Consider the following 17,177-nt stretch of genomic DNA (forward strand, 5'->3'; position numbering starts at 1 on the left):
GATATAAATAAAATATATGTATAGTATATACCATGAATCTTTGATATACCACTCGTTGTATACAGTTTTCATTATAAGGAAAGAAGGCAAGCCTCCTTTCCTTGTAGTGAAACATGTATACATATCATGGTATATCAATGATACAGCATAGACTATATATATATATATATATATATATATATATATATATATATATATATATATATATAATTTGCGGACACGTGTATACATAATGTCAAGAAACAAGCATTATTGCAGTTTAGGAAAAACAAACAGAAGCTAATTACTTTTTGGACTGATCTTTATTCAATTAGTATATCTAAAATTCACAATGTCTAAGCTAAAATGCAAGTTCAAAACACAAGAGAGTGACTCCTAACATCACGTAAAAATGACACAGTAAGTTACTGGCGAAGCTTACCAGTATATTTAAACAACAACATGAAATACTCTGGACTTTTGTTACAAATTAAGTCGACTTTCGCAAAACCATGTACAATTTACCAAGCATGATGAAAGCATTGCTAAAGACGGATATAAATCACGTGACAGTTCAAATTTAATTTCAAATAGGTATATACAAGTCTTTTATGAGCATTCTAGATGTGATATGTATGTAAAAGTAGAACTATTTCCGTGAAACATAAAAGGCTATCCAATTTAATAACTGCATGCGATATGCACTTGTAACAGAAATGTTCTTAACAATTCTGGCCGTTTACAATAATGTCATATTTTTTTAACGAACAAGTGAAGTACAAAGTAAATTCAGAGTTATAATCTCAAAACTTATAGTAGATGGCAAAGCTGTGAAAATAGCGCTTCGAAAGTGTCTCATTTATAAAAAGCTGTATACATCTTGGTAAACAATTACAATGGTAATTTCCCTATATATTTCAAATGGTTGTCGATTTCGAAGATATTGTCGTCGCTAGACTGTTCGGGGCATTAGAGTTTCACTTACTATTCTACTTTTTATCACATTCTATCACATTAGATAAAAGCATGCATATAATTATGTTTCGGACAAATATCACACACACACACACACACACTATCTATATCTATCTATCTATCTATCTATCTATCTATCTATGCGTGCGTCAGTATATGTGTGAAACTATGTGTAAATATTTCGTCACATGATCAAGTGAAGCTTACAAATGCGATGAATGTAAAGTTAACCAATTGTAATACAAAAATACAGACAGAATTGACTAGAAATATAACCTACTATCTTTAAAGAAAGAACTGTATTGACGATCAACATTGTCTTCTGAAAACTGGAAACGGCAATCATTAAAATCGTGGACTGGACAGCAAGTTCTCTAAAAATTAATCAATGCTACAGTGTTAATAAGATCTGTTTGTTTCAAGTTTTATATTTGTACACAAATGGAAATCTTCGATATGGATAGAATATATGAACATGATATTTATATTGTTTTGCTCATAAGGAAATGCTGATTTCTAAGGACAAATGGCGTTATGTCGGTCTTCTTCTAGATCCAAGAAGTTGACATGGATCAAAATCATATTATTTTGTTATGGATCCCAACCGACGATATTGGTGTTATATTTTATGCTCACGTTAATAGTGCCTAAAGCAAGCATAGTGTCGTTCAATGAACTTTTGAAACGGAGATTCTTTCATCATCAAATCAATGCATGTCCTTGATCCATAATGCTATTACAGCCCAAAAGAAAATATAAAAGCTCTCTTGAGCCATTTAGTATTAAATTGTGAATATGAAACAAAACTGGAAACACGTTTCTCGCTTTTTAAGCAAGTATACAATTATTCTTATATAGTCTACATGTGGCATCGTATGTAAAATATGTTTTATGGCGACAGTATATGGTGCATATCATTGTGAAAGTACATACTATAACAACACATTCCTAAATAATGTTTTTAGCCAAAGAAGCCAAGCAAAAATGCCGTCAAGGTTGCAATTAGAACTGCTGCAATATTAAGTGACAGTCTAACTCTGGAATGTTCATCAATTGATGTCATCTTTTTCCTGATGGCAGCCTTCTCATCCGACGACATGTGTCTTTGGGTATCTTCAATTGTTCCACACAGCCAGTTTTTGATCTTTCGCTTCAGTCCTCCATCCTCTGAAATTCGTGCGAAAATTATAATGATGCTGGTGTGAAAATTATTTGAAAATATAACTCTAGACTTGTATTGAGAAGACCAATCTGTAAGTGTTTAGGTGAAACATGGCAGACACGTAAAGGTGTAGTCTTAAACTACTCGTTGACTTTACAAAAATTGTACTGGCTGAGAAGATATCACCTCATTCAACCACAACGCACAATAAACGACATTTATCTCCAAAACGTTGCCTATGGATCAGATTTGTTATAAATGAATATAATACTGCATAGCCAAAATAAAAACAATTAGCTTTCCTAATGCTACCATGGCTCATCTATATTTTAAATACATTGCATGGTTTGGGAAGAAATAAACCTAAAAAATGTATAAGATGACAAGAGAAGTAGGTCAGTTAATCTATTTGAAGTAGCATATCTTTATATACGCCGAGTAGGTGATGGATAACATTTGTTTGGGAGTATCTTATTTTGTTACCGTTGAGTGAACTCGCATTGAAGGAAATCAGTATGTTTTAGAAATAGCCCACAGACGAGATTACGTTTCCCTGAGAAACTTACTAAAGATATGCCGTCTAAATATAGTGACACACGTACGCTTTGGTATAACACAGCAATTGGCGGTCCACCAAACACATTTGATGCAAATAGTACCTAGTTTTAACGTGCCACGAAGTATGGAGTGATTTGAGGTGGTTTCATATTGTTTGCCGTAACATATATTACTAATGCTCTGTTGTGGAACTCGCAACAGTACCTGACACGCTATTGTAATAATCGCTCTGGATCTTTCTTTTTAGACGTTCGGTGCAAAAAGGCATTTATTGTATCAAGCTTGCATGCGTTTATGACAGTGAAGCATTTCGAGACGCTAGAATGGCATTAAAAGACTGCACAACACGTTGTTTCTCTTTGCCATTCTGTGTCAGGAAAAAGTTACAAACTGAGGTATATGTCGAAGTTTTAATAATTTTCGTTCTTCCCTTTTTTGAAATATCTCATATGATGGTGTGGATTGAATTCAACTAGTTCCATCAGACCTGTACACTTGAATTATTGGTCGTAACCATTAAGAACCAATAAACAAATAATTGTGTTTAAAGTTTAGAAAGCAACTTAGATTTACATTATATGATCTCGTACATATTCATGCCAGCACATAATTCTTTATATTGTATAGAAAAAAATACACGTTACATATTTTTTGCACCAGTCAGCAAGTATCACGTTCTTAGCTAACGCAAATTGCTGTAAGAAAAATCCTGAATTTCAAACCTATTCCAGCATGAAACAATTTTTGTTTTGAACCGCTACGTCACCTTATCATTTCAGCCAATTATGTCCTTTACTGTATGGATTTCAGGCATATTTTCATCCAACTGCCTGAAATGCTTCGTAAATTGATCTACGTTCGGGCCAGGGGCGCACGCAGAATTATTTTCATGACGAGAAGCAATTCCTTTTTATGTATGTATGCCAAAACCTGCTTAGAGGTGAAAACCGGTGAGGAGGTTGATACCCCAGTGCTAGAGAGGGTGTGCCCTACCTCATCCACCCCTCTGTGCGGGCGCCCATGGTTGTGCAGTTCATATGCTAAATAGTACTTGTTCGATTTGTAAAATGAACTGTGTGTGTGTGTGTGTGTAATTTGGATTTTAACGTACACACACACACACACACACACTATTGCCGCCGTAACAATTTTTAACTCATATCGCTATGATGTTTGCAGTGCGGTAGTTTATAGTGATGTCTAGCACTGGGGCATCATGCCGCAGACATGTAGCATGATGTCCCACCCAGTCACATTATTCTCACACCAGGCTGACCATTCCTAGCACTATCCTCTAAATGATGAGCGCCTAGCAAGGCAGATGTTAGTACCATTTTTTAAAGTCTTTGGCTAGCCTCGGCCAGGATTCGAACCCACGACCTTTACATCCGAGGTGAACGCTCTAACCACATGGCCACCAGACCGGTCTGAGGCTTTGTAATTGACATCTCTTGTGGTTCAAGTGGTTAGAGCAGGGACTTTGAATGCAGGAGGACGCAGGTTCGAACACCATCCGAGTCATAACACAAAATTATAAAAATGGTATTTACAGCAGCCTCGCTAAGTGGTCAGCATTAAGAGGTTAGTATTAGGACATGTCGGCCTGGTATTAAGATATTGTGACTGGATGGGACATGATACTACATGTCTGCAGTATGATGCCCCAGTGCTAGACTTCATTATAAACTGCCACGAGACATAGCGGAATAATTCAGATTGTTAAAGCTACGTTAAAATTCCAAACACACACACACACACTATTGCCGCCGTAAGTGTGATGCTGTTACATCTAAACTTCCTGCTGATTCAGGCACAGTTAACAGTGAATAAACAGCATCTACAAGGTACGTACAAACCTTACCCAGCCAGGTACGGTAACAGAACAAGTTCAATTATTATGTTTGCAGTTTGCTGCTAATTACTAATTTTCTCCAACTCTCGTGTAAAGTAAAAGAGCTTTTGCTTTCAGTGTGTGTGTGTGTGTTTGTGTGTGTGTGTGAGTTGATGCAAGAAATACTTTCAATAATTGTAGGTATGAAAACTATTTCACCAAATTGTACGTTTCTTTTAATTTATGTGCAATATCAGTTGGCAAACAAAACCCTGGGATTGCAAGTGACAGCAACAATCTTCCGGGCAAACTCAGAATTCAACATTTTGACTTTCGATCGGCTAACGTCCAATTACTGACCAATCAGGTCCCATATTCCCTAAACTTTTGACTTGAGTGTGCACTTAAACTCAGAATTACCTTTCGCATAGTTTTTATATTTGTTTCAAAATACGCAATAAATATATATCTAGTCATCTGTACCTAATTGATTCTTTATAATAACATATATTCCAATTAGTAAGCTGTCAAAATTTCGGTTTGCGTGTACACTCAAGTTGGGTAGTTTGGTAAATACTGGGTCAGACGTCGCAGTTGCAAGTTAAGTAGGTGTGAGCATAATCGTGTTTTTATAACCTCGGGTACAGGTTACCTTTCTTGCTACTTTCCGGCTCATCGTCCCTTCCCGCCTCGTAATCGTCGTCGTCCGATAGCTCCGGCTCCTTGACATCATTGCGGGTCCACCATGTTACACGGTGTAACTGGAAGGGAAAGTTAAGGACTAATGATTAAATGGATGATTTCTTCTATTCACTACCTTTCGCACTAGTACAACAGTTTTGGTTTCCACGGATATGACAGAATGTACCTGAATACATTATGATAAAAGAATTAGTCATTCAATTGAATTGGAGAGCAGCAGGGTTCAAATTGATGTAGTTCATCTGAAGACAAATGACAGGTAACACAAAGTAATAAAATATTTCTTTCAAGAAAGAAGTCGTTCGTTTGGCCAAATTTTAATGATCAATAGTCGAGAAAGCTGCTGCGATATGCAAACAAACATCTTAATGTATGTCAAGAAAGCATTTGATTAACAGGCATTTACATTGGGTTTTGTTTGATCTACAAAGCTCGAAATACTTATACAAGTGAATGTATCTGACCTAATTCGAGTTAGCGTAATGGAAAAGGCATGTATTGGTATTCATTTATTTCATATTTTGACCATTTCAGATGTCGTCTGCATTTTAATATACGGTTGTTGTATAATGTCTCTGTGTAACATTATAAACCGATTCATACAAGTAAATTTCAAATTTTATTTCTTCCGAATGAAACCATGGTTCAGTCGATTGCATCATAAAGAAATGTGTTCATGTCATCAACTCAAAATCGGAAACAATCACTTACTTTTCTTCAAAAAGATACAGGTAGCTAATCCAAGTTTGATAAGTCTTTGAGCCATAAACCGGTGAATTCTCAAATACGAACAAAACTGAACTTAATTCTTTACGAAGAAATGAGAACATAACAGCTCGATAAATATGTGCTCGAGCGTAATTTTTTATGCATGAAATGTCGACACTCAGTTTCAATGAAAGCTTTGAATTCTACAGCAAACCAATTCCATTCCTCAGGATTCATTTCACGACAAAACTGTAATCATTGATACTTAAGTCTGCATTATTAAAAGATATCGACTGAATTCACACATTTTTAATTAAATTAATAAATGAATTTGTTAACTGAGATCTCAACAACTGCAATTTCCTCACACTGTTCAAATTCTAAGTTTATAAGACTTTTCTATATGCGCTTATGTTTTCAGTGTGTTATAATTGCCTTATGCCCTTGATTTTGCAGTTACAAAAAAGAAAGAAGTAAGAACAAATTTTTTTTTGTAGCTTATAATAAAGACTATCGTACAAGTTTATATAGGGAAAAGGTACATTTTTGTAACAGAAATAACATTCACTGTCATACATATTAAGTACTTAAATTTACACATGTTGTATAGGGTTTCGTATTAAACATTATAACACATGCATTTCGACATAACTGTATAACCCTGAACTTTTTAGGATTAGCCATGTACGCATGTTTCACACCTAAGTCTAACCAAAACAAGAATTATGATTCAAATGTTTACACAGGTTTCTTAATCCCTATCTTCTTTAATATTTTATAACTTTATTTACAAATAAGTTTTCATTACTGACCGCCATATGCCCCTTCATTGCCACTCTGCCTCAAGGCATCTCTTGCCTATATAGACCTGGGAATGATTAGTTCAGAGCGCATTTTGCACGTATTGGAGTCGGCTGTTCGTCTTGGCAATCAGAGATTCAGATAGGTGAGTATATTTTTCACTCATTGGAATTACATTTGAAATCCTCATATATCTACATTTCCTCTTGAAGTATCCATAATCCATCTTCATATTTTATTTGTGTATTTACTTACCGTCACTACTCGCTTGCAGGTCGAGTTCAATTGCAAACTGCATAGACCCAGATCTGCCACATAAAAAGCCAGCAGATCTGTCTCTATTCAGTATCTGATGAATAATTATAAAAACAAGCATTGTATACCCTAATCTGCTGGCGTATTATGCGACGTCAAAATCAGGGTCTATGTTGTTTGCAGTTGAACTTGACTTTTAAGTGACTGTATAATTTAGTGTAGTTTACTGTTTCTTCATTCAACGTGAGATTTCTTCGTGTTTATTGAATGCTAAATGTTATGAAGTCTGAGAAAAATAAGGTTGATTTAATATTTGAATATTCTGTATAGGTTAGCTCTCTGTGGCACCTTCATTCTCCTTACATCAAAGAAATACTTTCGTAACAACTTTGTAAACAGTCATAGTGTCTTAAACTTGGGTTTGTTCAGGAAAAGCTACATGGTAATGAAGAGATTTAATCCGCATAATGTCCCATCCTCAATAAATATTATTCGAGCGACACATGCAAGCAATGTGAATAAGTGGTTTTTAAGTAGCATTCAAATATGCCGCTGATGTTGGCGTGGTTTTATAAGATTAAGGGCGATATCAGTGAAAGAAATAAGAAACTTTACAGTAAGGACATTGTTGAACGTTTAAAACCTAATTTTGTTGAGTGAAATCTCCATGTTAAACGAGTTCCTATTCCTCTGTCGGTATATGAAGGTAACGAATAAGGCACAATCTTTTCCTGGGTCTGTAAACATTTGTATCGAGTCAGAGATATATTTCGTCGCATTTTGTATCCTATGCTGGCTGAAATGTTAATTAGTAAGAACATAAGTGTGGACCTTGTGTTGGATCATGCTGTCAATTACGATTAATATTAATAACAATATCCCCTGATTTTGCCTTTCGTCTAAAAATGAAGAAATCGCTACAAAAGTGACACTTATACTAAATATATAAACTTGCACTGTTAAGAACAATGCGAAAATAATTTTAGAAGAGATAACAATAGCGGAACGCTAGTTCCTTCAACACACAGAACGGGAACATTTCTGGCATTAATATCAGATAATCAAACAAATAAGTAAAGGCAGTTCCTACATATGGAATGACAATCTGGTGCATATCAAGCAGGTCGCAATGGTCTGTTTTAGGATAAATGAGAAGAAAATTAAAAAGGAATGCTGTCTAGAGAACTAAAACAATATAAAAACATAAAGGAATTCAATAAATTCCTCATTATGTGTTACACTATGCTACTTTGTGGATAATAGAGAAATAAATAAAAAGAGGCATAACTTGTACACGTTTTTCAACTCTGTCAGTAACTGTACTTAATAACCTTATGTGTTGGTTTGGGTCTAGCAATCTAGATTGCAAGAGATGTCTACCACATTCTTAATTTTCCATGAACGGGGACATTTAGAGACCAAGGCAACCCACATTTCAGATAACTGCAGAGAAATCATAATTTTAATGCGACAACATTTTATAAATCTCATTATACCTCAGAGGTGTAAAGTACTATATGTGGATTATCGCCCATCCATTTCCGCCAAGATATAACCTCATATGTAGTTGTACGAATACACAAAAATATGATAATTTGGTAAGTCACTTATGTTACAACAGAAAGGGCCGAAACTATACCGTGAATGAATAAAGGTAAATCTGAATATATTACTCGCTGGCGGAGAAGTAAATTAGAGATATCTAAATTGACTCGAGGGAAAATGTTCTATTGAATGTACTTCTCAATGTCAACTAATGAGATACAAAATATATAACACAATAGTATATAAAAGACGTAACAAAAGTCCTAAAAGGTCGCATTCTCTTCCTAGTTTTCAGCAATGATCATGCCGTGTGTCATAATTTCTATCCTGGCTTCCCTTGCCTTCGTGAATGTGGTACATGCTATGTACAACACCGGATACCCCGGATACGTCCCCAAAGGAATAGGTCACGGAGGATATGGAGGATATAGTGGATTCGGTTTTGGAGGTGGATCTGGATCAATAATAATGAGTAAATATATCACCCAACCCCACCCCCATATATATATATATATATATATATATATATATATATATATATAAGGTCGGTTACCTCGGTGTGACCTTTGCAATCTCACACAGGTCCCATTTCCTTGGCTCGATATAGCCAATACTGTTAGAAAATGAAAAACAATCTATATTTCGTTCTCTCACACTTTTTTCTGACATTTTAAGTTCTTCTATAGCCCATCCGTTTTTGTTATTTGATATAATCTAGCTGCTTATATATGCAATCTTATCCATATCCACCATTAGATTTATAATACTATCCATAGCTCATTTAATATTTTCTTTTATTATGTTTTTCCAATATAATAAGCTTTTCTGAATTTCTTTTTTCAATTTCTGTTGTTTTTTTCCTCAGTCATCATCCTCTTGGTTGTTATACTCCCTCTGCTGAGTTCGATTGGCCGAAGGAACTAATCCAAGGCAGTTCAACAGTTCAAATAGGTAATGCTTATATATATATTTATATATATATATATATATAGAGAGAGAGAGAGAGAGAGAGAGAGAGAGAGGAGAGACACGCATATATATATATATATATATATATATATATATATATATATATATATATATATATATATATATATATATATATATATATAAAATCTGTGTCAGAGCTACTGCTAGCCACTAAAAATATCGTGAATACTTAGTTTGTTTAATCAAGTTGTCCAATTGATTATTGACGGATATTTACAAAGAGCTGAACACACTATATAGCCGACCTTGGTGAGTATCTCACCCGCGACTATTTGAGTCAAAAGTTTAACCAACCGAGCTACTTCGGCCCACACACACACACACACACACACACACACACACATATATATATATATATATATATATATATATATATATATATATATATATATATATATATATATATATATATATGAGATATGGATACAAATTGCATTGTTTTACAAAGCTTACAATGATCAATAACATTAAAAATAAACAATAACTTTTTCTCATTTCAGTTGGAATCGCAAAGAATTTGGAGAAACGAAACTGGGCGCTAAGGTCTATAAACGGACAAGATTTCCACCGAAATTTCTGAATAAACAATCGTGCATCAACATAATAAACATGTTTATGGGCTTGTTTATCAGTTTTAGCAAAGATTGCTCTGTTATCGCTATCGTATGTAACATAACATAAAACTCAATTTGGATCACAAGAACAATAGGGTATTCCTATTAAATAAGCTTTGACGACAGCTTGCTTTTCTTTCACTTGTTACGTGAACTAGGTCATTGTTTGAAACAAAGTAAAGACATAAACATACACGCATACACACAGTCACACACACACACACACACATTAACAAGTATGAAGCCGTTGATCATGAGATAATGGACTTTTTATCACGGTTAGAGAAATTAATATCTCCAGAGTGGCGATATTACTTCTGGAACAACTTTTTCCACGTAGGAAATATATCTCAGATATATTTCATCTGAGACATATCTGCCTCCGATACTGAAATAAGTCATTTTTCTTTTTCTTCTGTCTGTATGTCTCTGTATTTTTAAAATGTTCTTCTTCTTCTTCTTCTTTTCTCTCTCTCTCTCTCTCTCTCTCTCTCTCTCTCTACAGACAGTTCATCAATGAAATGTGCTTACACTTTAATTGATGAGTATATCCGGAAGCAATCAGTATGTGTCAGTCAAAATTAACTGTTTAACTGTTAATATGAACTATCACTTTCTTACCTATGTTTGTAAACATCAGACAAATTGGGCAAAAATGAGCGTTGATTACAAACCATTTTCAAGCGATTATCAAAGTTTGGAAGAAACAGCTGTGTTAGCAAATCAGACTGCCAGATTATTTAGGCTATCAATTATATTTAAATGTTTAAATAAAAAACTAAATGCACAAATTATAACATAACTGACTATATTTCAAACATTTAAAGATATTACGCTCTGAAATTGTCTAATTCGATCATTATCGATCACTGTGTGATGCTACACCGACCCTAAGAAACTTAACGATATCAATTCGCACAAGAAATGTGCTGACTAAACATAATTCATGTTTCGTACAAAACTCTAGTCAATTAAACAATACGCACTGTTTAAAGTACTAGATATAGGATACAAATTTGCATAAAGTTACTGTCCTCAATTACTATTCGTAAATCCATTAATCTTGCCAATCTATGTATAAGGGTCCTTTGTTCAATTAATCTCTGCGTGAACGTCTTTAGCGAAGCGAACTTCCTATATAGCCTATACAGACATGGTGTAATCAATATTCAAGCTTTATGACCTGACCAATCTTGTTAAATGTGAAGTTCTATTCTCAGAAGTACAAATAACAATAATGATAACGAAACTCAAAAAGTAAAGAGCAGAAATATGTTTCGAACAAATGTTTCAGGAAACAGCGCCGGATTAAATTTTTGCGTTAATACCTCATTTTAGGAATTTCGACAGGATCGCTATCCATTAACAATTATACAACTTACGAGTTGCTTTGGTCGAAAACAAATTCAAAATTATAATGATTCAAAACATCCCTGAGGCTACATATGAACGGACATACTTCCATCCTGTTGTTTTCTGATACTACGTGTGATAGTAGTCTTACTTTATTGATAGATGAGGCAGATTCAGGATGTTTGTCAGTGGTCAAGTTGAAAAGAGCTTTCTTTTTTGAGACGTGGAGCATTTCCTCTCGTAACTACAAGATGGACGTTTCATTCATGTAGCCTGATGTTCTATGATGTGTCTTTTCTCCAAGCCAGAGTCATTTAGCGGTTGAATTGTTGTAGCTCGTTAGCAGCATATTGCTCAAATGACGCTATATTCAGCATTTGGACAAAATGCCAATAAAAAGCTTTGTTTCTAGATATAGGTTTTGTGAATTACCAGACATCATCAGGTGTGTGTCTAACTGTTTTCCGTTGTAGTGGTTATATCACAGTATGTCTAATGATAAATGACTTGTGTAGGACATCTGGAAGAACGCTGCTCAAAGAACATTCATTTGCCAATTGGTCCATCACGATCATGTATATTCTTCTGTGTGGTTTCATGGCTAAAAGTGACATATTCTTTGTCCTCATCAGATGTTATAATAATACAAGAGTCTATGGATACTTTTATGTGAAATTCAAATCCGTATGTACGTATGTACAAAAATGGACTGAAGACTAATAACACACAATTAACAGATTGCATGAGTTTACTTATGAATGAAGTGAAGCGCTAATGTTTTGTTAATCACATCATACAATTGTGTTTCGTTGCAAAGGAAATCACTGCTTCACCATTTTCAGCTTTTGATTCAGCATATCATTTACTTTCTAAATTCTTTGTCTATATCAATATCACCATCACTGCCTACGTTTTTTTTAAAGGAGCCGATTCAGTGCTTCTCTTATATTCTTCAAAGCCTTTTTGATGTCATTATGAGACTTGTTTCTAATGTAAAGTTTTTCTCCTGTTTTGGTCAACTTTATGTGCTGCAAAGAAATCAACTCCGACAATAATTAATTCAAAGCCGCCAGAGATACGGCTGGAAATCATGTTTGTACGCATAGCCTTATTATAAGCACCAAGCGAAGAAACAAACCCAAACATTTCGATAAACAGAAGTAACCTCAGCAGATTTGTACAAATATTTTAGTTACCCATCTTTCATGCATATTTTAGCTGATATGTTTAAGGACTAATGCCACATTTTTCTTTAAGCTAGTTAGTTTCCATTTATATGAATTTAATAAGAATAATAATAATAATGACAATAACAACAACAACAAGAACAAGAGGAAGACGAAGAAGAAGAACAAGAAGATGAAGGCGAAGATAAAGAAGAAATAATAGCAATAACATACGACAATTTTGTCCCAAACTATATTATATAAAGAGCAATAATAATAATGAGTGTTTCCTGCTGTGTGACCGCAGATCTATCATATGTTTGTCCCTGATGTGGACGTTTAATTTATTTATTTGGTGTTCTGTATACTTCTGTAATGCTCGGGCCCCATGTTGTATTTCCCTTTGTAGTAATAGCTTGTCATTTTTCTCAGTTTTTCTCATTTATTATCAGTCAGTTTATTAATTTTCCCAGCATGATGTTTCTCTTCTGGCCACTCAAGCCAAATGTAGAGCATGTTGACCAAATCTCAAAAGAATCGATTATTGTAAGGGGGTGGGGGGCGGATTTAGATGCACTCTAGATCATTTTCAGATAATATTTCTAGCTGGCCAAATCTATCCCATAGCAACATCCGGTACGATCATGCGCATTTGACGTAGGGCAACTTGAGTGACCTACACTTCTTACATGAATAGAACATTTGTCATTATAGATCGCCGCAGATAGTAGTAAACAATAATATGACAGCCCACAAGTATAAGAGCTGAACTGTACGTTTTCATAAAATATTTTTAACAATAAATGAGTATATAGTGCTTTAGGTTACTTCATTTTGACTCTCATCTTAACTCCTACCCCCCCCCCCATGACTGCATGGTACTGAATAATCCGAAAATAAACAAGTTAACTTGTCTAATTATCAGCAAACAATGGACACCAAAGGAGGCACATCACATTTTGTTGCAGTTTCCTCACATACTTGCCATTTAGTAAATAAATGAAATGTAAATGAATGTGAATCCCAAACCTGCTTATGATACATTCATTTGGCTAAGGAATTTATTCTCTCTCTCTCTCTCTCTCTCTCTCTCTCTCTCTCTCTCTCTCCTTAGTTTGCTAACTCCTTGAAAAAATATGGATAATAATGATGAGTTAACTCATCCTGCGATACACTGGCAATGACCAGTTGCTACAGTACTATCGGTTATGTGTAACTCGTGTGGCTTCTCGGATTGAGCTTGGGATCTGATTACGTTGGCATTGATGATACTGTGTTATTCTGTATACATCCATCCACTATGAAATTAATTATATGCAACAAAGAGATTTGTAAGTCCTCATGTTTTCGCGAGTATATAGCCTTAAAGGGTCATCTAAATGCACGTAGATTTGTACAAATTGTAATTCTGGACACATAAAAATATCGTCCACCCTCCCCTTTCCTTTCAGAAATGGATCATCCAGCTTTGTTAGGGCTATCCAGGACCGTAGACAGGGTAGGACAAATTCCGGGGGACCATAACGGTCACGGGGTCCACCGTTGTTTCAATTTGTGATTCACTGGGGCCTACTGGATAATTTTTCCTAGGACCCACAAATCATGTCCGCTGCCCTGGTCCTCTCTGATGATTTTTGTGTTCATATCTACTTTTCTGTTTTAGGCAGGTTACTGAACTATTAACTCATGATTTTTAAACACGATATTTCTGTGAAGGGTGTACAGATGTCAAACATGTACAAATTTGTTTGAAACTTTCTTCACGAACATCCATAATATTAACGACAATCGCTTAAAAGTTGCCCTACGTTGATTGCGCATGCGTTAAATATTGGAGTGGAATAACCCAGATTCGACCTCTTGAAAAAGGTCTATACTTTGAGATGCGAATATACAGAATTATCTATACAAAATAATAAAGTTGGCAAGAGCGTATATTTATCCTTGTACATTCCGATACCAAAGGTTAAACCTGTTTTGAACCATTACACTGTCCATTAACCTAAATGTCGTCGTCACAATGTTGCAAATGGTAATAGTAGTAGTAGTAGCAAATAGTATGTAAATCTAGTGGCAACAGTAATACGAGAAGTGAGGGACGGAAGAAGAGAGGGGAAGGATTACCTTTTCATGCGGTCTTGGTTGAGTAAAAAGGCTGATTATAACCATAGCAATGGCAGAGACGCCAGCAAGAATCATAGCAAAATGGAGAAAGTCGACCTTGGCTACTATAGGAAAACGTTTATCTTCTTCTCCGCTACCACAGACAGGAGGCACTCTGACAAAGTCCAGAACCATTCGAATCAAACCTACGACCAAACCAACCATGAGACCCCAGAACGCCCCCTGAAAAGAACATTTGTCAGATGAATGATATATTATGTAATAAAGTTCTGAAACCCTTAATTGGGTATGTAAGCAAAATGTGTTGTCTTTCAGATGAATAATGCCACTTTAAACAGCGTAAATAATGTTTTAGTAAGTTAAATTTATGGGGAGAAAAAGCTTAAGATATATACCAGTTACTTTACCAAAAAAAATCCTTAATGCTGTACGTTTTCTTGTCATACTTCATTTGAAACATATCGTAAGAATGGTAAATTATTTTAACAGGCGAATTCACTGGGAAAGGCTAGACAAGCATCCGATATCATCTTTCCCCTAGATTCCAAAAATAAATTTTGCGTTGTCTGCCATACATACATGAGCAAACGTGCACATTAACCTCTTTACTCGTACGTGGAAAACGTTCAGTCGTTAGGCATGGTAAAAAAAAAAAAACATAGTTCGACGCATTGAAAATTTATTGAGTTTGAAAATGTTATTCTATCGTTTCAACCCGTTGAAGCTACATAAAACTTACAAGAAGAAATCTTTGAAACGTGTAAATTCGCAATTTCTTATAAATATTATTTGCTAAGAGATGCAGAAAAAACAAATTTATATATCCATACTCAGTAACATTCAGAAATATTTACAAATATAGAAGTATACTAATAGACATCGACAAAATTGGTACAAAGTATTTGACGTGTGAGATTTATACCGACATCAAAACCAACGGAAACAAAGCAAAGCAAAACCAAAAGAGATACTGCAACCTGTTCCGTTGTTCGTCGCCAGAAGAACGCCAAGAGAAACGCCATGCACCAAGGTGGCACCAGGTATGATCTAATGGCCTGAAAGTAGGACCAAAGATTTCCCCCTTGAGAGGCCTCCAAAATAGGCAGCCAAAGAATACTGACGCCGATTAGGACCAGAACTGTAGCCCTCCCGACGATCATTAACTCTGTTTCTGTCGCCTTCCGCCGGATTTGCTTCCACAGGTCAAGGGTCACGATGGAGCTGGCGCTATTAAAGATTGAAGTCAATGAGCTCATCAGAGCTGCCAGTAGAGCGGCAAGCATCAGGCCTCTCACTCCTGTCGCAAAGACAATGTTTGATATTTCTAGGAACTTAGGCATCTTGTACTTGGACACGTTGTAACCATTAAAACGCCATTTAATTTATTAATCTTGAGTTTTAAAACCACGATTGATATGAGTGGTAAAGCCACGAATCCATATGGAATGCGGTGCAATCGCATGAAATTGCTGAAACATTCATGGCAATGTATACCACACTATTAAATTACGTTAAAACAGAATCATATTCTATCACAATATACGTAAAATGGCATTTGCAACCAAACTCTTCTAAATCAAAAGCAAATGTTGAAATTGAAACAATATGTAATCATTAAAACTGACTCTAACTAAGACAGGCAATTATATTGTGTAGGGGTGGGTAGGCCATATCATCTGCTGAACTTCTCCTACTCCACGCGCGCACGTGGGACTATTCACACATTTTTTCTTCCCTTATATAACATACCATGATACTGAATTAAATAATTGTCCAATGTGTGTCTCTGTCGTTGATACCGTGAGAAGTTTCGTTCTGTTACATAAATTGTCTTTATCTCAAGCGGTTTGTTTATTGAGAGTAGTGAATAGGGGCACCCTACGTACAATGGAAATTAGCATTACAGGGACCTCTGGGCAAATCCACGTACAATGGAAATTTAACATGGCGAAAAATCGTGGGCAAATCTACGTACAAGGGGAATTAACATGGGAATAAATCGTGGGCCACTTTACGTACAAGGGGAATTTAACATGGGGAATAGAGTTTGGGCTTGTCTAGGGACAAGGGGAATGGAACAGGGAACTATAGTGTGGGTCTGTCTAGGGACAATGGGAATTTAACATGGGGAATAGATCGTGGGACTGTCTAGGGACAATGGGAAATTTAACATTACGGAAACCCCTGGGGGATATAGCCTCAAGGGAATTTAACATATGGAAATTGAACATGGTGGATCTGTATAGCGTCAAGGGGAATTGAACATGGTGGGACTATCTAGGGACAATGATGGTAGAGGGTCAAACACAACAGAGACAGAAACATACATACACTAGTACAAGCGTGGGATTTATATATAAAGCATTACCGAGACCTGAAATCTTGCTGGGGTATTCAAAAATTTGCATAATTGT

The 17,177-nt window shown here is 35.5% G+C and overlaps 1 protein-coding gene and 1 long non-coding RNA gene across 3 annotated transcripts in view; one reads left to right on the forward strand and one right to left on the reverse strand.

Moving 5' to 3' along the window:
* Positions 1-283: 283 nt before the first annotated feature.
* LOC149797462 (sodium/glucose cotransporter 4-like) overlaps positions 284-17,177 on the reverse strand; it is a 42,820-nt gene continuing 25,926 nt past the window's right edge. The window contains exons 8-11 of the mRNA XM_089962272.1: positions 15,741-16,060; positions 14,764-14,985; positions 5,158-5,266; positions 284-2,121 (exon numbers count right to left, since the gene is read on the reverse strand). Of these exons, the coding sequence (XP_089818398.1) occupies positions 1,916-2,121; positions 5,158-5,266; positions 14,764-14,985; positions 15,741-16,060 (857 nt within the window). The 3' untranslated portion in view covers positions 284-1,915. The remainder of the gene's footprint in view (positions 2,122-5,157; positions 5,267-14,763; positions 14,986-15,740; positions 16,061-17,177) is intronic.
* Positions 5,276-10,936, forward strand: LOC149797463 (uncharacterized). 2 transcript variants are annotated; one of them, XR_016421827.1, is made up of 4 exons: positions 5,276-6,861; positions 8,805-8,988; positions 9,382-9,467; positions 10,007-10,936. It is a non-coding gene; the product is annotated as an uncharacterized LOC149797463 (long non-coding RNA). The 2 variants fall into 2 exon arrangements; XR_016421826.1 differs by having other exon boundaries at positions 5,276-8,988.

This window comes from Sinohyriopsis cumingii, chromosome 6, assembly GCF_028554795.1.
Source record: "Sinohyriopsis cumingii isolate HCF-2022 chromosome 6, ASM2855479v2, whole genome shotgun sequence".
Lineage (NCBI taxonomy): Eukaryota > Metazoa > Mollusca > Bivalvia > Unionida > Unionidae > Sinohyriopsis > Sinohyriopsis cumingii.